The 27,969-nt window shown below is 40.2% G+C and overlaps 1 protein-coding gene across 1 annotated transcript; it reads left to right on the top strand.

Annotated features, from left to right (window-relative positions):
* Window positions 1-125: 125 nt before the first annotated feature.
* xkr4 (XK related 4) lies at window positions 126-27,969 on the top strand. Its single transcript, XM_018696004.2, has 4 exons — window positions 126-1,398; window positions 23,364-23,563; window positions 25,410-25,764; window positions 27,258-27,969. The coding sequence occupies exons 1-4, from the start codon at window positions 704-706 to the stop codon at window positions 27,814-27,816; spliced, it is 1,809 nt and encodes a 602-aa protein (XP_018551520.1). The 5' UTR covers window positions 126-703; the 3' UTR covers window positions 27,817-27,969.

The raw sequence follows: 27,969 nt of genomic DNA, 5'->3' as shown, positions 1-27,969 counted from the left end.
GGTGCTGAAAAGTAGTTCGAACCCTCAGGACTTGGGGCTGTTTAACCTAAGGTTATTTCTTTCCTGATTCACGTGGCAGACGTCTTGCCAAGCAGTAGACTGGGATGCAGATTGCCCTTGATAGAGAAATATAACGAGAGTAGTCTTGCATAGCTCAAACGGTATGAAAACAGCCGAGAGACAGGGGGGGAGAGGGAGAGAGTCAGGCAAAAAGAGAGGGGAGGATGATGTCATAGTTTTTAGTCTGTGCATTGGAAGAAGCAGATGGCTGCAGCCTTCCAGCTTTTCCTTCGCTCCTGCTTCCATCATCAACCCCAACATCAGTCTCAGCATCAGGAGTCTTCGAAGGCAAAGAGTGACAAACTGCAAAGGCGGAAACGGTTCATGTAGGCTGGAGGAAACAAAGCGGAAAAGCCCTCTTGTTGGCTGGATGTGAGCGGATCACCAACCGAGGGAGAAGCCTAATAAAGACGTGATATGGACCAAAATATCGAAACAAGCACTGGGCTACGTTCAGTCTATCTTTTTTGCTTTATTCTGTATTATGACCAGGCAGCAGTGTCGAGGAGCTAGTCCTGCCCAGAAAGGAGGAGGAGTAGGAGAGACACGCAGAAGGGTGTCGACGGAGAGAGGCAGGGGTAGAGGAGAACAGGAGGGGAGGAACGGAGGAGAAATAATAGAGTAACATTACTAGCTTCTAATAATGGCGGCTAAATCGGACGGGGTCCTGAAGATGAAGAAGAGTGACGTGGCCTTCACCCCCCTGCAAAACTCGGAGCACTCTGGTTCGGTGCAGGGGCTCCACCCGGGCGGCCAGCCCGACTCTGCGGGCACCGGGGACGGGGACTTCGTCAACGGGGAGTCGCGGTGCTGCGGTGGGGGAGGCACCAACTCGACGTGCCTTCGCCTGGGCAGGGAGCAGCAGAAATACACGGTGTGGGACTGCCTGTGGATCGTAGCCGCAGTGGCTGTGTATCTGGCCGATGTGGGCACCGACGTGTGGCTGTCGGTCGATTACTACCTCCGCCGCGATTACTGGTGGTTCGGCCTGACGCTCTTCTTCGTGGTGCTTGGCTCCTTCTCGGTCCAGCTCTTTAGCTTCAGATGGTTCGTTCATGACTTCAGCACTGAGGATGGGACAGAATCCGCCGCCGATTGCTCCCACATGGATGGGAATAAGCTGCTGAGCGGCTCGGCCTCACACGGCGACGTTACCGCTCAACACCACCCGGCCACACCGCAGAGACAGGCGTCGACCGCCAGCAAGAACACTACGACCAACAGCACCGCGAGCACCGCGATGGGCAGCAGGAGTAGGAAACGATCGGCCTACTACTCCTTCTGTGTTTGGTTCGGCCAGTCCGTCATTCACATCCTCCAGCTGGGCCAGATATGGAGGTAGGATGGAGGCTGGGATGGAGGCCTTGGGATGGGTATTAGTGATGGTGTGTGTATGTGTTTGTTTATGTGTGTGGTTGTATGTGTGGAATAAATGAATGAATTAGCAGAGGACTGCTCTGACAGCAGTTGGCACTCTTGGCACCATGGTGGCCTCTGGATGATGCCAGCTCCTACAGCATGGCTACCAGCTGCCATATTTAGCATTATTCCTCTATAAGGCCAACACATATGCTACTGTTGGAGGATTTCAAGTCACTTCTCCTCTATATTCTCACCGATGGGCAGTGAAAGATAACACAAACTAAACAGGAATGATGCTTGCTATTTTTTATTGAAAACAATGGGAATTGGTCCCATTCTGTTAGACATACCTGAAGTCAAGTGGTGAACTGTGCTGATGCATTTTGTATTTTCCATCTTTGTGCCACTGGAAAGAATTTCCACTGTTGGCCAGGCAGCCTCTGGATGGAGTCATGAATTTGAATGAACCTTAACTCAAGATGGGCTACACATGGAGGTAGTCTGACAACAGCTAGCCCACAGTCATTTCTAAATCCTCTGTAGAAGGAAATACTATTTAACAGAGAATCAAAGCAGAGAATCAAAAGTGAAGCCTACAGCCAAAGTATTACTGATCTATCCTATGGTACACATGCTGGAAGAAATATTCAGTTTCTTTACCTCAGTAAAAATAAAGAATACTGAAGTATTCATCAACAAAGTTCAAAATCACTCATTAACATTAACATTGGATTGTTAATACTATCTTTAATATGTGAGCAGCATTTTACTGCTGTAGCTGGGCATGGTGGAGCTAGTTTTATCTACTGTTGGTTGTTTTATAGCTGTATAATTAAATATTTTGTTTTAATTTTTTTTATTTTTTTATTTTATTGGATTTTGATAATCATTTGACAGCCTGAAAAAAATGTGAAAAAGGCCATTACAATTTACATCTCACAGTACAGAAGCTAAGCTACCATATTACACAGTCCAAAACTGAAAGATAGTTGACTTTGTCGTGTTGTCCTGATAAATATCAAGTTCAAGTTGGGAGGCATGGTAATCAGGCACCTTTAAACAAAGTTTATGATGATGACTCATAAAAATTTTCACTTTTGAGAAACAATCTCACAGTTAGATCCATTTAGTAGGTGTGCTGGATGTTTCCATCATATCATGTGATCGTCATCAGTAGATTTGCCCAGCTGTTGTGAAATTGTCAACGTTCAAATTTGCATTTTACTTTTCAGGACTTCTCATGCATGTTGGCTTAAAAGAGGATAGACTGACTCAGAAGACCTTAAAATGTTCAGAAAAAATGAAAATTGGAACAAACTATAACATAAACTATAACTGAACAAACTTAATGGACCTTATGGTGAGATAAGGACTTTATGAGATGCTGTTAATTAAATTTTAATTTCAATTATATCATATGTAGTGACAGTGAAATGAGAATACAAAACAATATTATATACTGAAGATGTAGGAATATATGTACTGTAAGTATCCTGAGTATTCATGATATACACAACGGGAGGTCTAAATTTCAAAATATAAAAGTTGATGCAGTCACTGATTATCATTTATAATTGATTTCCAACTATATTAAATGCCACACAGCAGTGGATTCCTAAATCCCACACATCCCCAAACCAAGAGCACATGACCTGAGGTATCTCAGTTACAGCTATAGCCCTGGCTGCAGCCAAAGTATTACTGTCTGCTTGACCTGTCCTGGGCTGCACATATATACTGGGGTTTTAAGTCTACCCAGTGACATTTACAGTGTAGTGTGTATTACCATATAATACCTGAACAGTTTCCTGTCTTCTCTTTCACCTAATTTATGCTGGGTAAACTGCAGCAGCCCTGTATACACAGTCATAATCAGTTGCACTACCTTTAGCTACACAAATTACTAAAAGAGAAGAGAAGCTGTTTGTTCTGTGACTTTTCTGACTTCTTCTAGTTGGATGATGATAAAACACTCACATTGAGTTTGAGAAACTGATAAGAAGTTATGTTTCATTTTTTCAGGCCATGTGGTCTGGGTATCTGATCCAAACATGTTTGGTTTCATCTGACTAAGGAAGGTGCTGCCAACATTAATCAGGCTTCTTTTTATATTATTTGTCAAAGTCTGATCTATAGTTTTGTGCTGTTTTGTGAATGATGGTTTTTTCTTGGATGCGATCCATGGTGGTTGACTTCATGCAATGTCCTTCTCACTTTTGACCTGATCAGTTGCTGAAACCCCAGTTTCCACAGATAACCCTTCTGCCAATATATGCTCTTACCAGTCTGTTCCTCAGTGCACGGTGCTCTTACCAGTCTGTTCCTCAGTGCACGGTTGTTTTTGAGGACAGCCCCTGTGCCTTTTGTTATTGGTAGTAAGGCTCATCCTATACCTCCTAACCACTGTTGCAACTGTGTTTCAGCTTATGTTCAATAGCCTACTGATGCCCTTGTATCCTCTCCAAAGTCTCATAGTTTGGTTTCTTATTGTTTAGACTGTTCCTTACCATGTGGAGCCATGTTGCATTAGACACAGCCCAGAGCCAAAAGTGAAGAAGCTGTGGTGTTCACAGGTTCTTTTATAACTTTGTTCATGCAATGAGCCTTAATTGGAAATCATAGATATAATCACTTTTATTGTGTTAAGGCTGTATTTTGGGGCCTGCATTTTCAATGTAGTGTATTTAACCTGTTAGGGTTAGGTGTTTTAATTATACATGAGATCTAGCAGTTCAATTTCAAAGTAATACAACTGTTGTAGGATGACACAGTTTATAATTTAACATTTTACTGATATTACACAGGGGTGTACCTGTTGTAAGACTGTACAAATGTGGAAAAAATCTCATGATTTTTTTCAATATGCTTATTCACCTGATACACAAGGAAGCAGAACAGAAAATATAATGGTACCTGATGGAGTAAAGGCAAGATATCTTTGGCTCAGTGGCAAGTTATCACAGCTGTAATTTCCTTATGCATATGGATGCTTGATGGGTAAAGGTGAAAGGTTTTAAGACTGCCCCCTAAATGTCGACTATTTGATGCATCACTCGGGAGGACCTGACTCGACTCACAGAATGTCAGTGGACGAGTCCTTACACTCACAGAGCACTGCAGGAGCAACAACCACATCTGGTCTTAAAATGACTAAACCACAAAACTAACCGTGGAGTTAGATACTCGATGAAAACGAAGGGCAGAGCGATGCAGGCAGTGTGACTTTACCTGTCTTCTCACTCCAGTTTCAGGTGAGTTTTACCTGCTGAGAGCTGCATACCTGTCACAAGAATGGGCATAGCTAAAGCTCAAATTACCGGTGTTATGACGAGTTTTGTTCTGTCATGGCTGGCCCAGTACAATCGGTGTACCTGACATATTTCAGTGAGTAAAAAGCATCTCACTCTTTACCCCATTCTGTTATCTTTACATTCTGGGTCCATTTTCACTGGGGTAGCTGGAGCAATTGCTTTGTCTCTTTGACAGAGAGATCTCTCATCTCTCTGTCCAATTTAAAGTATTTACATTTTTTTTCAAATATTTTGCTGACTCTCTCTGACCCAAGATTCCAAGCATCAAGTGTGAGAAAAATCCTGTGTTTCACTCCCAGCATACTGGATCACATGAAGTATTTCAGCAGAGCATAATGCAAAACCAAGAGGAAAACATATATGTGCTTAGCATTAATATCCTAAAAAAACTGCAGATAACTCATAATCTGTTCTTTACTGTTACTGTTGCACTTGTCACCTCTTTAAAAATGTGTCATATTAAAGACAATTGCAATTGAGTTATGATTTTAGTGGGAAGTTGAAATGGGAAGAAGAATTTTGTTTTCACTGGGAAAAAAAGATTATGTGATTTTTGCCGGGCTTCATACCAAACAAGCATGTTCCCTTACATTTGGAAAATATGATTTGTAGGCCAAAGCATAATACCACTGCTTCATTTATAATTAATGAAATCAGAAATATGTGTAGATGCCAAAATATTGCCAGAATGATATCAATGACGAACACTCCCTTCAATTTTACAGATTTGCTGCCTTCAGATAAACACATTTGGGTTGTATAGAGAGAGCTGAAATGATCAATTATTTGATCTACAGAAAATTAATGAGGATTATCAATGATCAAAATGCAGTCTACAAGAAGGCAGGGCTGCACAATTAATCGTATTAAAATTGTGATCTCCATTCAGAGCTCTGTGCAATTTCATTTCTTAATAACAACAATTCTCTTGCGTTTTTATCAGGAACACTAGCTTCAACGAAACAAATGATTCTATCTTCTCCATCAGCAAATGACAATCCACTTGCAGCCACATCCACATCTACAATCTTGAAAAATGGCTGCAATATTTTAGATGACATGATTTTTTTTTTCTGATTTGCTGACCTTAATTTATTTGCATTCAGAATTTGGTGTATCTGCTTTTGGAAGACTCTAAATATACATCCTACCTGAGATCATTTAGGACCTGAGTTCTCATCATTTCATCATTTGTTTACTCATTTCCGGTGCAGGAAGTGTGCAGCTTAATTTCATTTTTCTTATCAAGTAATCTATTAGTTATTCTTTCAGTCAAGCTTTTAGTCTGGACAATGTCAGTTTCAAATAAGCAGGTACCAGAACCAAAGTGATGTCCTCACATTTCGGTTTTAGTCTGAACAACAATCCTAAAGCTGATGACACAGTTCTTAAACATCAAACATCCAACTGAGCCTTAATATGATTATTATTAACCATATGATTATCTCAAGGAAATTTCAATCGAACGCAACTGAACTTAATTATTGTCTAGGAAGATGTTTCACCTCTCATCCAAGAGGCTTCATCAGTTCATGCTCGGATCTGACCAGCCCGGGACTGGTCCAACTAGCTGGTGTGGAGACCCAGGTATTTAACCTCTGTGAGGGCTTTCACAAGACTGATGATGTCATGGATCCTTTGTGCTCTATGTGCCAATTACAATCGTTAGGGTGACAGTCGTTGGTAGAAAACGTTAGTTTTGACTTCGTTAGTGCCCCATTATGTTATAACGACAGTCGTTGGATTCACATGAGGCCATTTGTAAATCATTGTTTTTCTTAGAGGCCAAATCGTTGAGTCTCCTGGGAAGGGATGAAAGGGCGGCATTGTTAATTGGAGATAGGTGGTGTCTCAGACCTCCTCCTCTGTTGGGAGATGGTTTCTCTACTTTACCTAGATGGCTTCTTTTACTCCTCTTTCAAACCATCTGTCCTCTCTGTCCAAGATGTGGACCTTGTTGTCCTCAAAGGAGTGGGCTTTCTCCTTTAGATGTAAATAGACAGCAGAGTCCAGACCTGAGGAGTTAGCTCTCCTGTGTTGGGCCATGCGTTTGTGCAGTGGTTGTTTTGTTTTGCCAATGTAGAGGTCCTCGCATTCCTCGTTGCATTGGACTGCATACACCAGATTGCTTTTGTGGGTGTGTGGTGTTCTGTCCTTAGGATGTACCACTCATGTCAGAGTGTGTTGCTGGGTTTGAAATACACAGGGATACTGTGTTTGTTAAAGATCCTCCTGAGTTTTTCAGATACTCTGGGATGACTATGGGATATGGGATATGGGGTGACTATGCTGTTTCTCTTGTTTTGTTTTTCTTTCTCAACCACTTTGCTGGTTTTCTTTCTGGAAACAGCTGCAGTTTTCACAAAGGTCCAGCTGGGGTAACCACAAGTTTTGAAGACATCTGTCAGGTGCTTGTGTTCTTCCCCTTGGGCCTGTGAACTTGTGGGTACGTTATCAGCTCTGTGTTGCAGGGTTCTGATAACACCAAACTTGTGTTCCAGAGGATGGTGTGAGTCGAAAAGTAGATACTGGTCTGTGTGTGTGGGTTTTCTGTATACCCCAATGTGGAGGCTTCTGTCCTTTTCTATATGGACGTCACAATCTAAGAAAGGCAAACTATTGTCCTTGACATCTTCTCTGGTGAACTTGATGTTTCTGTCCACTGAGTTAATTTGTTCGGAAAAAGCTCGTACCTCATTGGTTTTGACCATTTTAACCCAAGTGTCATCCACATACCTGAACCAATGGCTGGGTGTTGTTCCTTCAAAGGAGTTCAAAGCCTTGCCTTCTACCTCCTCCATGTATAAGTTTGCCACAATGGGGGATAGTGGTGAACCCATGGCACAGCCATATTTCTGTCTGTAAAATTTGCCATTGAACTGGAAATATGTGGTATTCAGGCAAAAATCCAGAATTTGGCAAATGTGTTCTGGTTTGAGGTGTGTTCAGGTTTGGAGGGAGTTGTCCTGAGTCTTGTGGATAAAGCCGGTAATATTGTACTTTGTCAATGATGCCCTCTTTTTGTAGTCGTTGTAAACATTCTATCACCTTCTTTTTGTACCCATTGGTGGGGTCTCATTTCAGAGTTTCATATGTGTTAGAGTCATTGAGTAGTGCAGTGATCTTGGCATGGTAATCAGTTGTATTGAGCACAACTGTGCATCTACCCTTGTCTGCTGGAAGGATTGTGATGTTTTGGTCTTCGCTCAGTGCCGTTTCTGCTTTCCTCTCCTCAATGGTGAGGTTGGAGCGTGGGACCTTTGCTTCAGACAACGCTGCTGACACTTTTAACCTTAGCTGTTCAGCCTCAGTTCCAGTTAAGTTGTTTTTCTTTATAGCAGATTCTGTAGCTGTTATCAAATCCACTATAGGTAACTCTTTTGGTGTCACGGCAAAGTTCAAGCCCTTGGCTAGGACCTCTTTCTCTGGGTGGGTAAGTTCTCTGTCTGACAGGTTCTTTACCCATCTGTTTAGTGTTTCACTCTGTGCAGGAATGTTAGTTTTTTTGCCTCCATGAGAGTATTTCTGTGTTTTTGTGATTAATTCGAGATTGTAGGTTGTGAAATTTCTTGTTAATTAATTGCTTTTGTTGTGTTGAGATAATTGGGCTTTCTGGGTGAAATCCACAACTTTCTCCATGATGGAACCAGGTAGGAGTGATGTCAGTTTCTGTAATGAATGGTCTGCTCTCTCTTTCAGTCCTAATAGTGAAATTGATTTGTCTTATTCGTTCATTGAGGAGTTGGTTTTGTGCCTTTTCTATGATCTTTTCCACTCTATGTCCTCTCATAGTGGAATTTAAGCATAGGCTAGTTGGTGTAAGCCTTTGTTGTCTGCATCTCAGACTAAACCAAAGGTGGTTTCTGTAATCCGCAATTTTCAGAGCCAACTTTTCATGTTCCCGCACCATTTTAAGGGTAGCCAACCCAAATTGTTCTGCAACAAGCCTGTGAATATTCTCATTCATCCAGGTCATAGTTATTTCAAGGAAATTTCAATCGAACGCAACTGGACTTAGTTATTGTCTAGGAAGACGTTTCACCTCTCATCCAAGAGGCTTCGTCAGTTCATGCTCATATCTGACCAGGCTGGGATAATAAATACAGTAATTTGGAATTCACATTTCTATAGTGCTTTTGATTAAAGCTGATGGTATCTCTAGATTTATTGATCCTACCCTCTCTCTTTGTTCAACAGTCAATAGTGTCAATAGGTCTGAGAGATGAGGATGGCTTAAGAACACTGGACTTTATGGATGTGAATAATACCCTTAAGTTGAAATGGATCTGTGGTATTTTATATTACAGAATACTTTGGAAAAATTGGAGGCCTACACTTAATTTTATTTATTTATTGTTTTTGTTTTTTATTTATATTATACATTTTATATGTTTAAAAAAAAATTACCACTAAAGTTGTATAAAATCTATCAACAGTATCTTAAAGCAGCACATTTACATTCTGTACACAATTTGTCTACCCACAAAACTACCACAATATTAATACATCTATAGCATTGAATTAATGAGAATGAAATTTCCACACATAATTACAAAATGATAATGTTCAAATCACTTGTTGTGAGGGTTTCTTTGGTGTAAACTCTTTCCTACTACATATAAAGAATTTCAAACTGTAACAAACTCTATTCAGATTCTACAACTGATGAAATGCTACTCTGAACAGCAGAGTTGAAAGAAATCAGTAAGTGGAACAGATATCAACAGCCATAAATGTACCAATTAACAAATAAGGAATTACTTTTACAGTAGAAAGAAACTTACTCCATGTTGGATGGAATGTGAAACTATTTTTCTAATATTAAGTGAAAAGTAAAAAAGTTTATTCCATACCAAAATTGATGCAATAAAACATTTTTTAATGAATGTTCATCTATAACAGTGCTTTGGAAAAAAACTGGAGGATTGTCTTACTAAGCAAAGTATAATAAAAGTTGAAGCTAGGGATATTATTTTATGCTATGAAAATAAGAACCAGAAAATATAGCCAATTGTTAACTCACTGATTGATTGATAAACTTATTAACAATAAGAAATGTTGTTTGTTGAACAGTTGTTTAAAGAAATTTAAGTAAAATGTCTTCTCTTCTCTGATTGTTTTCATAGAGGGAATTATTGGGACTCTCAAAAAATAAAAAATAAATAAAGAGTATGGTCTAGACCTGCTCTATATGAATAGTACCTTGAGATAACTTCTGTTGTGATTTGGTGCTGGCGCTATATAAATAAAATTGAATTGAATTGCATTGAATTGAATATTATGGTTTATATTTACCAGTTATCAAGTATTAATATTAATAATATATTTATTACTATTATTACTATTTTATTATCCTTCCAGTTTTTTTCTCTATTGGTAATCGTACCAGTGTCTTTGTTTGTAGTTATTGACACTTTATGTCTTATTTTAGCTCAATAATACACACATTCTGTGAACTAAGTTCAAAAATAAAAAAAATCCCTAAGCCCAAAGGGACCATTTATAATTAGATTATATTTCACAAGAAGTCAGTGTTTAAAGATAAACAATACTGGACTATTGATCAGTCTCACCACATAATGAAAATATGTGCCCACCGATACATTACATTACTGAACTTGCCCATCATACTTCTCATTAGTTGATGTGCAGCATCTTAATGAGCTATTAATGGACATGCAGAGCTTTGTTCCAATCCAGTCAGTCCCCAGTGGACTCTATACATTATTTGATTCTGTAAAGCACTATTACCATAAACTTACGATATACTTATGTACTTATTATACTTATATATTTTTGAAAAGTGAACATTATAGCTGGTTTCAATGAAAGAATTAATCCTGATAATATTATTCTGTTTAGTATTGTAAATATACAAACCAGCAGATTTAGTGTGACTGGAGATATTCCCTGTCCTCTGTTTTAAGTAATATTAATCAGGTCTCACCTGTCCAGACTGACGATCACAATAAAGTTGGTTTAAACTGACATACAATACAGTGTGTCATGGTGCATATTACACCCTATATTTTTTGCCATGAAAAAAAGAATCAGAGTAAATTTGTGTCTTTAAGTTTGTTGAGGCAATGTTTTTTTAATGAAATTACTTGTATAGACAGTATCAGATTTTGCACCCAGACTTTGCAGCTCTACAGAGCCATTTTTGTTATGGTTTGGCTTAGTTTGTCTTTGTGTTGTGTTTTCCTTTTTGTGTTTTCTCTGTTCCCCCTCCCTTTTCTGTTTCTTTTGCAGAGCTTGTGTGTGGCAGGGGGTGTGGCTGGCTCCTGCTGTTGGCTGCTTAGGCGCACCTGTTTTCACTCAGTCCATTTCCCTCCTCCTTATAAGCCCGGCATTCACTCCTGCTTGCTGCCAGAGTATTCCTTGCTCCTGCTCCGCATGCAGGTTCTCCAGCAGTTCCAGTAGTAAGATTCTCCTGTTCTCCTCTGCTTAAGACATCCTCCTGCCAGCCAGCTCTCTGCCTCCCCTGGTTGCTTTTTGTTCTGATTTTTGGTCAGTTTGTTTGTTAAAAGAACTTTCTGTTCGAACTCACCAGTGTGTGTGCATCTCGGCTTTGGGGTCCTAGTCTAAGAGTACATAACAATTTTGCCACTTTTAGCTCTTTGTCTGATTTTGCAGCTTGAACATTTTCACCTTATCCATCCCCAGTTGAAAGCTATTCTTCAGTTTTTTTTTTTTTTTAAAAAAAGGCTTTACATTTACATGTATTCGCTTGGCACATTTATCCAAAGCAACATATAAATGAAAAATCCAGTATTTTAGTAAGACATTGAGTAAAAGTGCTTATGACCCCCATATTCCATCTGACACAAGTACCACAAGGCCGTGTCATGCAGGTACATGAAGTAACATGTAAGTGTCTAGCAAAGTTGCCAGGCATTTACACAAGAGTACTTTATTATCTTCTATGAAAAAGGGCATATCAGATAGTCTACTGGTGCTATAAAGTACCTCCTCAGCAACAAACAAACAGACATGGTCAGAGACTAGCTGGTGAACATAGTGGATCATTTAAAAGCTAAGTAGACAAATATTTCCCTTAGAAACAGAAAACCAAAAACAGAGCTAAAAGGACAGTGGAAATTGGATGTGTAATAGGCAACTGCTGCTGCTGCTGTTTTCAGCTTGTTGTGGAGTTCCACAGCCCAAAAAATATTGTTACAGCTTTCAGAACTATCTTAAAAAGCAAATTTTACAGTTAGTGAGAGATCTCCTTTAGTGTTAATGGAACTGTTTGTCAGTTTTGCTATTGCTTCATGGCCAGTGTTAGCATTAACAGCTTACCAGTCAAGAAGAAACTTGAGTTCAGCATCAACATTCTTTCACTCGCCAAGACCTCCAGCTGTGGAAAACAACATCAACATGTTTTCCCTCTAGTTCTAGCACTTATTTTCTTAGCATGCTAACCAGCCAGCATCCTGTCACTTAAAAAGCAACTCACTAGCATCCAAATTTCCCTGAAGAAGTAGGGGGCATATTATAACCTCTAAGCTCTTGGCAAGTGACCATAACCACCACCCACTCCTTGCAAGAAACCATGTTTGGCAACAGAGAAAACTTACAAACAGCCCCCTCAAAAGAAACCAGTGCTGACTGTTAGTAGGATATTTACTAGCTTTCTACATCTAACCATCCACCTGGACCCCTTCTTAGCACTTTTTGTGGCAGTAACGTAATTAAAATTAATGTAAGAAAACGTGAACATATAAATATTTGAACAATTGATCAGTGCTGTATTATTTCTTGGAAGGACAGCCTTGTCTGTATCAGACCTGTGTAAACTGATTCCCTGTAATCATTACAGAGAATGAAGTGAAAAAGGCCTAAGACCCTCAGTGTACCATGAACCATCCTCTAACACATTGACTGGTTTGAAATGATGGATGGCATGTGGTTTCACAAGGCTCGACAAGAGTGACACAAGGTTGTCCTGCACCTATCCAAGACTGAGCTCTCTCCAGTTAAATCTGATACAGAGTTCTAAAGGTCTTCAATAACCTGGTAATACTAACACTGACCAAAGTCCATATCCACAAATGAAAGTCAATTAACATAAAATTTGTAGTGAATGTCTCTTTTCACATACTGGGATAAATGTTTAGAGCTTTTTTTTTAGCCAATCTGGATGGTTCTTATTTGTGTTATATCAGTTAAACTAGGATGTGACATGTTTTAAACAATGTTGCTTTCCCAGGGAAGATGGTTCCCTGGGAAAGACACAATTCACAACATTAATTATTTTTGAACAAGACTTTGTGCTCAAAATGGTTTTTTATCTTTCTATCTGCTATTTTTTTTTAAATGCAATTTTATGGTATTAGAAAAATAAAACGATACAATTTGGTGTAGTTTATCCTGATCTTATTTCTCAACAGCAGATGCGGTTTGTTCCGTTGTCATGGAGATGGTTCAGTTGCTGGTTTCATACGAAGGTCAAGTAATACCAGGCGGTTGTATTTGGAGAGAGAGACAGGTAACTTCTGTCTCTGTGTAAAGATGTTCTCTAGTGTTAGATGTTGTCATCTTGTGTCGCCTGCTCTGTGACCTTTGACCTCTTCCCCTGAATGCTGTGTTTTCAGTCTGGTGTTCGCAGTCAGCTGATATCTATATCTCCTGTTCATTCAGTCTCTTGCCCAGGGTTCTTGCTGTTTCAGTGCTGTAGTGTTTCTCACATGTAATGTCATGATGATATTGTGGTGATGATGGTGGTGTCTGGGTGGGGGTAGGGGAGTGGGGTTGGGGGGCTGACTCCTGGTGACTAAAAGGTTCTGGCTAGATGTTTTGGAAGAGTTCCATCAGGATACTGAGACATTTTCAAATCCTACACATTGAGGCTTTCATTTTAGCAATGTAAAAAAAAATCAGTGATCAAAATCTACTTTGGTTGTGAGATTAAACAGCAAACAGATTGCTGACAGTACCTTTGTTTTCTAATGAAGGTAACAGTTGTGCACAGAACAGTTTATCAGCTGCGATCCCATCAGTTTTAATTAATGTTGTTCCTGCATTAATGTCCATACAGGGGACACTCCTCTTCCTCTCTCCCTCTTCTCGTCCTCTCAAGTTGTTTTTAGAGAGCTTTCCCATGACTCTCTGCTGTTACACAACATGCCAACTTTGAGTGCTACAGCCGTTACAGCAGCAGTCTGCACATGTTTGACCTGCAGTACTTGATATCACTTCCTTTGCCTGTACAGACTCACTCACACACACACTCACCACACTGGAACACCAATGTATATTCAAAGGAAAGTATTTACATGCTGTATATCCTCATCACTGTTCCTCTGCGCCTGATCCATGCATGATATGTACATGACACACACTGGCTGTATGCAGGGCTGTAAAATGTTTTTGTGCTGCTGTGCATCGGTAATTCAACATCACACCGAGCAGCAACAGTCTAAGCACTGACCCTTGTGGAACTCCATGTCTAACTTTTGTGTATATGGAGGAGTTGTTAACATGAACAAACTGAAGCCTATCAGATAGATAGAACTTAAACCAGTTTAGTGCAGTTCCTTTAATACCAATAAAGTGCTCCAGTCTCTGTAAAAGGATGTGATGGTCAGTCATATCAAAAGCAGCACTGAGATCTAACAAGACAAGTACAGAAACAGGTCCGTTGTCTGATGCTATCAGGAGGTCGTTTGTAACTTTTACAAGTGCTGTCTCTATGCTGTGATACAACCTAAATCCTGACTGAAAAACCTCAAAAAAACTATTGTCCTGTAGAAAGTCGCACAACTGTTTTGCAGCTGCTTTCTCTAGGATTTTGGAAAGAAAGGGGAGGTTAGATATAGGTCTGCAGTTGGCTAATATGTCTGGATCAAGAGTGGGCTTTTTTAGAAGAAGTTTGATTACAGCTACTTTATACGACTGTGGCACATAACCTGTCACCAAGGACAGATTTAACATATCTAATACAGACTGCAAATTAAGGGCAGAGCTTCCTTAAGCAGCCTAGTTGTGATGGCTTTTGTTATTGCCACTGTAAATTCAGTAATTTTGTAAACTCACACTCTTACTGTTGACCCTTGACCCCATGGAGTCAGACGGTTTAGTGACTAACATATGTCTGTGTGTGTGTGTGTGTGTGTGTGTGTGTGTGTGTGTGTGTGTGTGTGTGTGTGAAAGGCCGACCTAACTCTTGCATTATTTACAGTTTTCCTCAGCAGCAGGAGGACAAGGAGACAGTGAAGAGGGTGGAGAGAACAGGAGACTAAAACATTTTTCTTTCTCTCTCTCTTTATCTCTTTTCCATATTTTTTCATGTGAAATCATATGAGCTTGGCAAAAATGCAGTACAGAGTACAGAGAATGAGATGAACACCCATAGTGGTAAAAGAGGCCTGTGCCTCTGCCCCTTCTGGCCTGTTTTTGGCTCAAGTGCACTTCTAGAACAAATAAATACTCAATAATTATTTAGATAGTACCCATATTGCTCTTAAAATTGTGAAGAGGTTTGTGTTAATGGCCTTGTTTAAGGCTCTATTTAGCAAGCACTGTCACTATGTTCAGCTTCTTTCAGTAAATAAGTTGAGAGGGAACTTTTTCCATTGCTGTGTCTCTTTATCCCTGAATCTATTGTATGTAAACTGTTCTTTGTAAGTAATTTGCTCATCTTTTACTGTTTATGTTTGCCTGAAACCAGGTTATAGTGTATGACTGCCTCAGTCTTAGTTGGTTGTATAGTTAGCTGGTGTTGAGTAGAGCAGACTACAGGCTGAGTATTTATTTTTGGAGTCTCATCTATTAAAATGTTACATTTTTGGACATACACTATCCTTACCAATGGAATGGTTTATTATTGATTTTATCATATCTTAATAGATATTAGGGAACTTAAAAATAGGCTAGATGTTGATGTTGAAGATTTATGTTTAGGTTTTTTTTTGGTCATATTGTTATTTATACAAATGGGGTATTGTTATGTATAGTTCTAAGAGGTTGAAATAAGTCCATTGCTTTGCCCATTAGGTCATTTCATGCATTCATTTGTTTTTGCTTTCATACATCACAAACAAATGCATGTATACTTTACTGTTACTTTTTTATCATTAAGGACTTTGACAAATATATGACTGGCAATCAATGTGACAAATAATCCAGCAAGATTCCAGTGTGGCACATTCAGCACATACAGGGTCAAGAAAAATAAGTTCCAGTTCAGAAAAGAAAGGCTTGTGAAATCACTGACATGTCCACACAAAGAGGAGCTTCAGAAAAGCAAATGGATCACTGCATCATAGTGTGATGTCCCTCATTCTTGCTGTGTATAGATAGACCGATTATCGGCGCAGATATTCGGCATTTTGACGCATATCAGCATCAGCCTTTTTTTAATCCAACGGTTGATAAGAGATCAATTTAAAACTGGGTTATTTTGGCTCTGAGGCAGCTGTGCCTCTCTGTCTGCAGTCACTACTCTGTCTCCAGCATTGTCCCGCCCACAGCACCATCTGATTGGTTACACGCAGAGCCACAGCACGGGTAACAGCCAGTCAGCAGTGAAAGCTGTGCAGCTCCCTGCACTTTTTGTTAGAATTTTAAAACAAAGATGTCTAATGTCTAAGATTAAAAAAAAAAAAAAAAAAACGTTTAACATGTTACAAATCTGAAAAGCTGTTTAATAAACATATGCTTAAAGGCATTTAAACAAAGTTAAGTGTTTGAAGGAGATGGAGTTTGTATTATTCAAAATTTTGACGCCAATATTTTCACTTTTACTGCAAATGAATATCGGCTCCAAATATCGGTTATCGGCCTCCTTGTCTACTAATAATTGGTATGTGTATCGGCCCTGAAAAAACCGTGTCGGTCTATCACTACTTAAAATGTTCATTTTGAAATTACAGGCCACAAGTGAAAAAATGAACTGAACTGAAAAACTGAACTCTGTTAATCAAAATCATTAATCATTGGATATATATACTGTATATACACTGCTTAACAAATTTATTAAGCAACCACCCAATGTAAGGTTTATGCCACAGCTGCCCTAAATTAACAGCATTGGTAATTACCAAAATCATTTTTTATGTTTCTGTAATGGTTAATACACCAAAATGTAGAAGCTCTTTGTAAGTGTTCTTACAAAGAAATTATATTTTTAATGCTAAAATCTAATTATTATTGTTATCCATGAATTTGTCGAATTTACTGTCTACTGCACATTGTTATTTCTTGATTAAGATGTCAAATTATAGTTATTTACTTGCATTCCTGAACAGAACAGTGGTTGAATGTTATAGGGCAGCACGGTGGTGCAATGGTTAGCACTGTCGCCTCAGTCTCTGGATGGTCACAGCAAGAAGGTTCCAGGTTCAAGCCTGGGGCTTCTCCCTGTGCCTGTGTGGGTTCTCTCTGGGTACCCTGGCTTCCTCCCACAGTCCAAACACATGCAGATTAGGTTAATTGGTGACTCTAAATTGCCTGTAGGTGTGAATATGAGTGTGATTGGTTGTTTGTCTGTGTATGTTGGCCCTGTGATGGACTGGCGATCCGTACAGAGTGTACCCTGCCTCTCGCCCAATGTCAGCTGGGATAGGCTCCAGCCCCCCCTGTGACCCTTAACTGATCTGGGCTGAGGACATTAAAGCGGTATAGATAATGGATGGATGGATGGCTGAATGTTACACTTGATTAATTTCTGACTTCTCAGAGAAGCCCAGTGAGCCGACTCTTTTTGGATATAAAAAGGTGAATTCAGTTTGAAATTCCTCATTCCTGTTCAAAATGGTAAAACATTCACTGAAACACTCACTGAAAATGAAAGAGTCCTCATTAAAGCACTTCATGATGTTGGATGGTCTCTGAGACAGGTAATCTAATACATTTGTTAAGCACTGTATATTCATGTATATTCATATATATATATATATATATATATATATTCCAGTCCAACAGATATGGTCAATGTGACAAAGTGGTTAATGGGAAAATGGCATTTGATTAATTCTTTTAATTTGATTAACTGTTTAAATTCCAAGTTTTTTGTAGAGGATCCTTTAGCTTGGTGAGAAAAAACACAGACACTTGTCTGTGAGTGTATAAGCAGAAGCCCTAACTGGCTGTAGATCCACCCAAGCTAATTACCACCAGCCACCACTGGTTCTTACTGTAGATAGCTGACCTGTGGTATAACTGACTGCTCTCCCCTATTCAGTTATGGTTATGCTCACAAATACTGATTTAACTTGTTGAAAAATGCTGCAATATTTCTCCTAGGGGGTTGATATGCAATCAAAGTATTGCATTGTTTATACTGAAAACTATTGTGTATGGTTTGAGTCTGACTTTGGCAGTCTACCTGTAATCCTCATCCAGCTGGACAAGATTGGTGATGTGTGGCTGCTGTAGCGCTGCCTGACTAATGGATTTGGAATAAATGCATTAGGGGGTGATTTATTTTTCCCACAGTGCAACGTCTGTTTATCAGGAGACAGATTTAGGTCATTCAGTTTATCAGTCAAACAAGGTGCACTCACATTTCACTTCACAGTGTGGTGCTCTGTGACATCATCTATCCATCCATCCATTTTCTGCCACTTATCCAGAGTCAGGTCATGGTGGCAGCAGGTTAAGCATGCAGGCATTCCTAGGCCAGATGAGATATATAGTCTCCAGTGTGTTCTGGGTCTACCCCAGGGCCTCCTACCAGTTAGACGTTCCTAGAAAACCTCCTCAGTGGAAGCCGCCCAGGTGGCATCCTGAAAAGATGCCCAAACCACCTCAACTGGCTCCTTTTGTTGAAGGAGCAGAGACTGTTCTCCTAGCATGCCTGAGCACTTTACCATATCAATAAGGGTAAGCCTAGCCAACTTATGAAAGAAACTCATTTCAGCTGCTTGTATTCAAAATCAAATATTTTTCTACACTACCCAAAACTCACAATTGGAATGATACAAATCAGGTTGGAACATGGATCAACTGGTATATCAACGGGTTTGTCCTCCTGCTTTGCCCCCTCTTCATTACAACAGTCTGGTACAATGCACAAATTACTTTTGATGCCATGCCAATTCACCTGTCAATCTCACTCTCTATTTTACCCTCACTTATGAAGAAGACCCAGAGATACAGAAACTTGCTCCCAACCCAAAGGGAATAATCAACCAGTTTCCTGGCAGAGAACCGTGTCCTCAGACTTGGAGGTGCTGAGTCTCATCCCTGCCATTGCCACTGCCATTGAAACTCAAACCAAGGACTTAGTGTGAAATGGCAGGAAGTGTCTGATGAAGCAAAAAGAACCACACTGGTGATTGTGGGGTCCCGCCTGTGCCTTGAGATCCTGTCCATGAAAATCACAAACAGGACTAGTGACAAGGGACAGCCCTGGAATCACATTTGACATCCTGCTGAGAATACAGATGCAACTCTCATTCCCTTTATATAAGGACCAGATAGCTTGGAGTAATGGCCCCAGTTCCCCATACTCCTGCAGTGCCTCTGACAACCCCCCACCCCACCCCCCAAGGCACAGGGTTGTAAGCCTTTTGACCCCATGACCCCTCCAGTAACCAGCAAGGGTAAAGAGTCGGTCCTACTTTTCCACACCCAGATCAGAATCCACATTGCTCCTCTCGGATCTGAGGTTCAACAGTTCACCTGAGCTTCCCCTCCAGCACCATGGCATAATCTTTCTTCAGGAGGCTGAGCATGGTGATCCTCGGTAACTGGAGTGCACACTCCTATCATTTTAAATATGGGAACCGCCACTGCACTGCTCTGACCTCCATGTAATATTGAAGAAGCATGTTAGCCAAGTCAGCCCAACATTGTCCATAGCCCACAGTATCTCAGAGCAAATCTTCACACATGTCACAGAGGAACTTCTTGATTATTTCAGAGACATCCGTCAGAGGGTTTTGCATCTGTGACCACCGCAGAACTCTGCAATGGATGCTTTGAACACGGCACACTTAGATTCTATGTCCCCAGCCTCCAATCTTATCATCAATCAAATCAATCATCAATCTTAGGCCTAAGGTGTTCTGGTATCAAGTACGCTTATGAACCATCCTATGCTAAAATAGGTTTTTTTGTTATGACAAATGCATGTTGAGCACAAAAGTACCACTTGGGTTCAGATCAGACAGGCCATTCTTCCCAGTCACCTCCCCACTGGTTTCTCCATCATTGCCCACTTGAGTGTTTTAAGTCTCCCAAGGGGACTATAAAGTCCCTAGGTGATATACTCTGAACTGTTGTTCAATGCATATGCACAGTCACCCAGATTACTTGGAATTCAACCTCAGTCCTTATCCCAGCAGGTGGTGGGTCCTCATCCCAGCAGGTGGTGGGTCCTCCTGCTTATTAATATTTTAACTAATTTTTATAGGTCATTCCATCAACCTGTGGAATGGTGCTCTGCTTCATTGCATTTGAAATCGGAAAAACCTGAATGGACTTCATTTTCCAGGAACTCATAACATTCAGCCCATTCAGGGGATTATTTATTTGGTTAAGAAAGAACAGTACTTAATACATTAAAGCACTGATTATGATGCATCGGGTATTTATTTTCTGCCAAATAGTAATGTGGACAAGATTGGGCTGAGAATGCTTTGAAACTTTTGGGGGACTTCAGTACTGATATGATTAATGATTATCTGAGAGTAAAAATCAGCATCATCAACACAGCAGCTCTCAGGTTACACTTGTTCCTAAAATCTTATTTTATTATAACAAAGCCTGATATATCTTACTCCTCATACAATCCAACAATCACACACACGTTATGCCGTGACTGTTCATGTGTGTGGAGGTGTTAGAGTAAGCAGAGTTTGTATTTCCCTATCATGCTTTCTTTTTTAATTTACTTTTCACATGCACAGTTATACCCATTTGTACAATTCATTATATTTAGACTACAAAGAAACACAAAATATGCAGAGTTGTTGGAGACAGATCGGGGAGGCATTGTGATGACAGGTAGGTCATGACAGGAAAGTCAGAAAATATCGAGATATTGACAGCACACATTGTTAGTTTTGGTCCTTTCATTGGATTTAACTATTTATCTGTATCACTAAATAGTAAAAATAAACTAAATGGTAAAATAAACTGATGTATATAAAAATTAATCAAAATTTGTCTTTTCTGAGTAACGTGTGAAATTGCAGTTTATATGGTTTAACAGTGGAGCACTGGTACTTGTCCTCTAGTACACCTGATACCCGACCAGTTTCATGGTCAGTGCATAGATAAATGGTCCTTTGCCATAAACGTCCTATTATGCAGAAAAAAAACAGGCCTGCAGTCATCTGAGATCCATGATAAAATAGTAATAACTGCTTAATAAAATGCACATCATTTGAATAAACAGATTGATGTGTATTTTCTTGGTCTAACACTAGAATTGGCAGATTATATGTACTATACCTGAAAAGTAGTATTGCCGTGATAATATTGGTAGTACTGACGGTAATGGCAAGGCTCAGTTTGAGACTGAGTTACTTTACTTTTCTCTCCAGTGGATGTGAGTGAAGCAGTCAGAACTGTGGAAGCCGCCCAGGTGGGCGTAACTGAAGGTATCCACCTTCCGTTACAGTGTGAATGTGGCCTGAGTGTCAGGTTAACAAGTCTTGTCTGTAGACTGCACGCACACGCACGCACACACACACAGTGAGAGATGTGTCAGGTCCATCTGTCCATGAACAGGCTGCAGCTTTAATGTCCTCAGCCCAGATTTAATTTTCATATTCTTTATTGACAACGGAACTTCATTTCACAGCCCATTAGCATGCAGCTAAACGACTGCCTTGTGTTGGTAATATTTCAGAGATAGAAAGACAGAGAAAGAGACACATAAAAATGTAGGCCACAGACAGACTAAAAAATAAAAATTAATTCACTTCATTAAATGAGCTCATGCCTCAGGTCTGGAGAGGTACAGTTGGAGTTGGATTGCCAGGAGCTGTAGTGTGTGTGCTGCTCAGGCAATGTCCATGTTGCAATCCAGCCTTTTCTGATGAAACTGCATGGTGTAAGCATATGTTATCCTCAGCATCCGACCATTCCCCTACTTTCAGCTACCCGCTCAAAAAGAGAGAAAAATGTGTCCGGGTCTCGTTCACAAAACTGGGGAACTAAGTGCAGATTCGTGGACACATCAAACTCATGCGAGAGCCCCGCAAGTAACTCTCTCTGTTGTTCAAATGTTAAGATGGTACTCCCTCTAGCTTCACCAGAGGCAGCCAAATACGGGCTAAGCTTACCTGTCGGATTACACGCCACAATTGATGCATGATCAGCAGCCTCTGAGATCCACAGCCACATGCCACTGCAGCTCCGTCCCTCTAACTGCCTACCCCAGAACTAACTAAACTCCCCCCTAGTCTTCAGGTGCTACTTGTAGTGGGTATTTTGCGCACTATATCCCGCAAGCCCGGTAAAACCACCACAATGTGGCGACCCCACCTGCAGCTACGGACGAGCCCCCATTTGTCACAACCCGGCTCGACAACAAGAGAGGGAGACGGCACGAGTTGGCAGGTTAAAACCAGCAATTTATTTTTACAAAAGGAAAATTAATCAACTTAACCAAACACATGAACAACCAAACTAACAAAAAGAAAACGGCAGCTGCCACCACGGTCGGCCGAGACCAGGAACCATCCTCCTAGCACCCATCGGATTCCAGACTGAGGGTTAATATAAGAAAGAGCACACACTGGGTCCAGGTGTAGCTCAATTAGCTGATGACCCTCCACCCTACACCTACAGCAAGAAAGAAATGCAAAGGAAAACACAACAGGGACACCTAGTGTCCAGGTGGAGGAGCCCTCACAATGTTTATTAAACAGCTTTTCAGATTTACAACACGTTAAAGGTTTTTTTTTAATCTTAGACAATAGACATCTTTGTTTTAAGATTCTAACAAAGTGCAAACAAATAAGTAGCTCCCTAAAGTAGTAGATAAATTTGTAGTAAATAAAGTTTTCCAAAATTTCAATATAACTGAAATGTTACTTTCACTTATCTTTGTTTTAAGTTCAGACAAAAACAAAAAGTGCAGGGAGTTCCCAGGGTCAGCAGCATCCCTTTATAAAGTTTTCTTATAAACTTTCACTGCTGATTGCCCGTTACCTGTGCCGTGGCTCTGCATGTAACCAATCAGATGGTGCTGTGGGTGGGACAATGCTGGAGACAGAGTAGTGAATGCAGACAGAGAGGCGCGGCTATATCAGAGCAAAATAACCCAGTTTTAAATTGATCGCTTATCGGCCGTTGGATTAAAAAAAAAAAGCAGATGCCGATATGCGTCAAAATGCCGAATATCTGCGCTGATAATCAGTCTATCCCTAGTTCACCTCTTGGTATGACATTGTCAAGGCCACCTTTAAATTAGGCAGTGTTTCTGAGCTTATCACAAGCAGAATCTTTCTTTGTCTTTCTTTCACCTGTAGTAGTTAGTATATTAAAAAGCAGCATTGGAAGTGCAATCTAAGTCTTGGATGTTACCATTGCTTCCCAAAGAAAAAGTGAGAAAGAAATTGTGTACTTTCAGTGTGTTGCGCCCTCCTCATTCTCGATATCTGTTACATGAAATTTATTATCCTGTCTGGCTGATGTTGAAGCATCAAATTTTTCCTCCATTTCCTCCAGATATTTCCATACCATCTACCTGGGCGTTCGGAGTCGTCAGAGTGCTGAGACAGAGCGCTGGCGTTACTACTGGAGGATGGTCTACGAGTTTGCAGATGTGAGCATGCTCCATCTACTGGCCACCTTTCTAGAGAGTGCTCCACAACTGGTGCTGCAGCTGTGCATTATCATACAGACACACAAGCTCCAGGCTGTGCAAGGTAACACACACACACACACACACACACACACACACACACAGAAACACATATATATCTTTGTACACCTATTTTAGTGGAGTCCCATAACTGACAATACATTCCGTGCCCCTTTGTTCTAACCTTAGCCATCACAAATGAAAGCCTAACCCCAACCCTCATCCTAAGCCAAAAATAATTCTAACCCTAACCCCAAAACCAAGTCTTAACCCTAAAACAGCCATATACAGACTTGTTTTGAAACAATGCTTCATTCGTCCTGAAATGTGATTGAATTAAAAGCAAGCGCATATATACCTGCCTGCCTGTAGTATGTGATAGAGAAAACTGATGTGAAAAGAAATTATTTATTGTTTATTTTACCAAGATGTGCTAAAACTAGCCTGGACAGATTTGTTGGAACCCCTAAAAAATTATAAATCACTGTATCCTAAGCATGTCTCAAGCTATTGTTTCACCTTAATTAGTGTCAAGGTCACTATCTGATCACACCATGGAGTGTGCAGAAGGTAACCTTCAAACTTCAGACAGCTAAGCAGCTTGCTCTGGAAGAGTGGGTCAAAATACCTGTTACCAGATGCAGAAATCTCATCGTGAACTACTGTGATCACTTGACAGTGATTGCTGCTGGAGGTTGTACAACAAAAATTAAATCAAATTAAATTAAATTAAATCTTTTTTGTCAATGTCATTTTCATTTGTTTTTTTATCTAAAATATTGAGTTGAATCAAAAATCATAAGTAATATCTGATTTGTGTTAAACATGGAATAAACAATGATTGATGCCATTAACTTTTGCCAGTTGCAAATTATTTCAGAGATAATTGTGGGTTCTTCTTTCTCATGGAAGGGTACCAACAAATTTGTCCACATCTGTAAACTATTAAAACTCACAAAGCTGTCTGACCCACAAGTATTGTGGGCTCCTTGTTTTTGAACCCCATGAATATAGCGAAACAAGACTCTTATCGGCCGGGTCGGTAATCGGCACCGATATTCGGCATTTTGACGCATATCAGCATCAGCCTTTTTTTTTTAATCCAACGGCTGATAAGAGATCAATTTAAAACTGGGTTATTTTGGCTCTGATGCAGTCACTACTCTGTCTCCAGCATTGTCCCACCCACAGCACCCTCTGATTGGTTACACGCAGAGCCACGGCACGGGTAACAGCCAATCAGCAGTGAAGCTGTGCATGCACTGTGCTCACACACACAGCGTAGAGGAGAAAAAGTTTTGCCCGGTGGAGAAGCTCCAGAGTGCAGATATATGTTTCTTTATTTACTGTAGAAAACTTTAGGGAGTTATTTATTTGTTTAAATTTTCAAATTTTCTAACTTTATAAGACATGCTGCTGAGCCTGGGAGCTCCCTGCACTTTTTGTTAAAATTTGAAAACAAAGATATTGTCTAAGATAAAAAAAAAAAAAAAACTTTAACATGTTGCAAATCTGAAAAGCTGTTTAATAAACATAGGCATCTACACAAAGTTAAGTGTTGGAGTTTGTATTATTCAAAATGCCAATATTTGATGCCAATATTTTCATTTTTACTGCAAATGAAAATCGGCTCCAAATATCGGTTATTGGACTCCTTGACTACTGAAAAAACGGTCCATCTCTAATCCAGATTTCTAGATACATGTTGCATGTTAATGCAAGGTGGGAGTTTTCATCTTCTAGTAGTGTTAAATGTGCGCATGTTATGAAAACTTGTTTGGGCACATCTTACTTCTCCAACAGTGACACAAGTCACTGCAATAGACCTATGAGATTAGGTGAAAATCCAAGACTCAAAAGTGTCTTGATAATGTTCCCAAACCCATCGTGTGTTTGTGTGTCTGTTGCAGGTATGACAGCAGCAGCCTCCCTTGTCTCTCTGGCTTGGGCCCTAGCCTCCTACCAGAAGGCCCTGCGAGAGTCTCGGGATGACAAGAAGCCAATCAGCTACCTGGCTGTAATTATCCAGTTCTGCTGGCACTTTTTCACTATTGCAGCGAGGGTCATCACCTTTGCCCTGTTTGCATCTGTGTTTCAACTCTACTTTGGCATCTTCATCGTCCTGCACTGGTGCATCATGACCTTCTGGATTGTCCACTGTGAGACAGACTTCTGCATTAGCAAGTGGGAGGAGATTGTGTTTGACATGGTGGTGGGCATAATCTACATCTTTTCCTGGTTTAACGTCAAAGAAGGAAGGACAAGGTAAGCATTCAGTGCGCTTTAGACATGACAAACAATCATTTTAGTGGCTTGATTTTTTAAAGATAAATTCTTGAATTAAAGGTTTAGTATTCATGTAGTTTTTCAATTCAAAGGCAGCTGGTCACTCAAGTTGAACACACTACGACAGACTCTTTGCAAATGAATGGTATAATTCATACAAAATGTTGAATTTCCATCTGAAGTAACCTTTTAAAGCTTCATCTTTTACAAAAGCTACAATGAATCATTTAAAATATTTCCTCAATCCAATAAAACACTATCTCAGATGGGCTTTCAAAGCAGCTCTACAGAATCATCATGTCATTTTTTGTTCCACATGTAAATCTGAATGAGAAATTCAGGTATGTGTATGTGTAGAAAAGATTGGTATTAGAGTCAAGTGATAATTTGTGGTTTTGTAACAAACATATCACCAGACAACAACATTAACATAATAATAATTCTGCAAAACCCTGGATTATTTTTCAAATTTTTCAATAAAAAAATTTTTAAACTTCAAATTTTCTACAATGTCTGTGAATGGCAACAACAGTCTTAGATCATAAATCATCAAAAGATCATAGTTACAGTTTATGGAAAAGGAGAATGTAATTTGAAGATGGCAGGCAAACTCTGGTCCTCTACATAGAAGTCAGACTTGCTACACATCCATCTACCACTCCAATTTCTACACCCTTACCTTCAGCTTAGCTACATAAAAAGGCATACTACTTTGTGCACTTTCATTGAACGCTGGCACTGCACATGAATTGTGCACTTTTGTTCAGTATGGATGTAATTTCTTAAGGATACTGGACTGGATGAGTGACCCCTTTAATATAAGGCTACATATGGGTGTTTCATCCACTGGTATAAAAAATTATTATTGTAGCTTTGAACCCTCACTTGCAGCCAGCACTGGAAGCTGACATGTTCATAACAGCCCACAGTACAAAAAGTTAATTGAATGTGTTGAATAACACATTGACAATATTATATTCATACAGCCTTGCTGCAAGAACTCTTGACCTCAGAATAGCAGTGTAGAACACGTTGTGGCTAAGTTTCTCCTATAGGAGCATGGAATTGTTGAGTAAATTTCTTGTCAATGTACCCATTACTGGCCAAAGTTGTGGGGTCATCACAATCAGGGGGATTTATCCTGCGCGGGGACCATGAATATCCACAGATTTTATGGTAATCGCCTCCATTTTCTATAGCTCATGTAAAAAATTTGACATTTTCACCTAGTGGTATATTTTAAATACCACCAAGACTCGATAAGGGGAATCACCAAAAACATTAAAAGTAATCTAATACTGATATAAATTACTATAGCCATCCTTCCAACCACACTTTTACCTTTCCTGCTAATACTGGAGAACACTGCTTCATGTTTTGCTAACTGATTTAATTTCACTCTGAGGGAGAATGGAGGAGATTTTTTTTCATGTCTCATGGCTTTTTTAATCATGTTTCATGTCTTTGGGCAGGTGTCGGCTTTTCATCTATTACTTGGTGATCTTGGTGGAGAATGCTGCTCTTAGTGCGTTGTGGTATCTCTACCGAACGCCTCACACCACGGACGCCTTTGCAGTGCCAGCACTATGCGTCATCTTCAGCAGTTTCCTCACTGGAGTGGTTTTCATGCTCATGTACTATACCTTTTTCCATCCCAATGGGCCACGCTTTGGACGCTCATTGAGTGGCCAAGGCCTTGACCTGGACCCCACTGCTCAGTTCTCCACACTACCATCGGAAGGTGCCACCAACTCATTGCGCTCCAACAGAGGTGCCACCACAACTCTGGAGCGTGACATGGGGAAGTATTCTGAGCGGGATGGCTGCATGCCAGTGTTTCAGGTCCGACCCACAGTGCCATCCACTCCATCGTCTCGTGCTCCACGTCTTGAAGAGACTGTCATCAAGATTGACCTTTGTAGGAACCGCTACCCAGCCTGGGAGCGTCATGTCCTCGACCGCAGTATACGCAAGGCAATTCTGGCCATAGACTGCTCCCTGACTCCCTCCACGGCTGCAGTACAAAGATGATGCTTTGGTGCAAGAGAGGTTGGAATATGAGACCACTTTATAGTTCCACCCTGCTCTCAGAACCCATACAGGGGTGCAGCATCAGATATCACATAAAAAGCAACAGGAATTGTGGCAATAAGAATTTGTTAATACCAACAATGTCAGTTTTCA

Source organism: Lates calcarifer, linkage group LG4 (genome assembly GCF_001640805.2).
Source record: "Lates calcarifer isolate ASB-BC8 linkage group LG4, TLL_Latcal_v3, whole genome shotgun sequence".
NCBI classification, from domain to species: domain Eukaryota; kingdom Metazoa; phylum Chordata; class Actinopteri; family Centropomidae; genus Lates; species Lates calcarifer.
Note: the sequence above shows the minus strand (reverse complement) of the source record. Positions and strands in the feature narration are given on the sequence as shown.

Coding starts and splice junctions, on each gene's coding strand:
- xkr4 (XM_018696004.2), top strand. CDS start 704: ATGGCGGCTAAATCGGACGGGGTCCTGAAGATGAAGAAGAGTGACGTG. Junction 1,399..23,363: donor CAGCTGGGCCAGATATGGAG/GTAGGATGGAGG, acceptor CATTTCCTCCAG/ATATTTCCATACCATCTACC. Junction 23,564..25,409: donor CAAGCTCCAGGCTGTGCAAG/GTAACACACACA, acceptor TGTCTGTTGCAG/GTATGACAGCAGCAGCCTCC.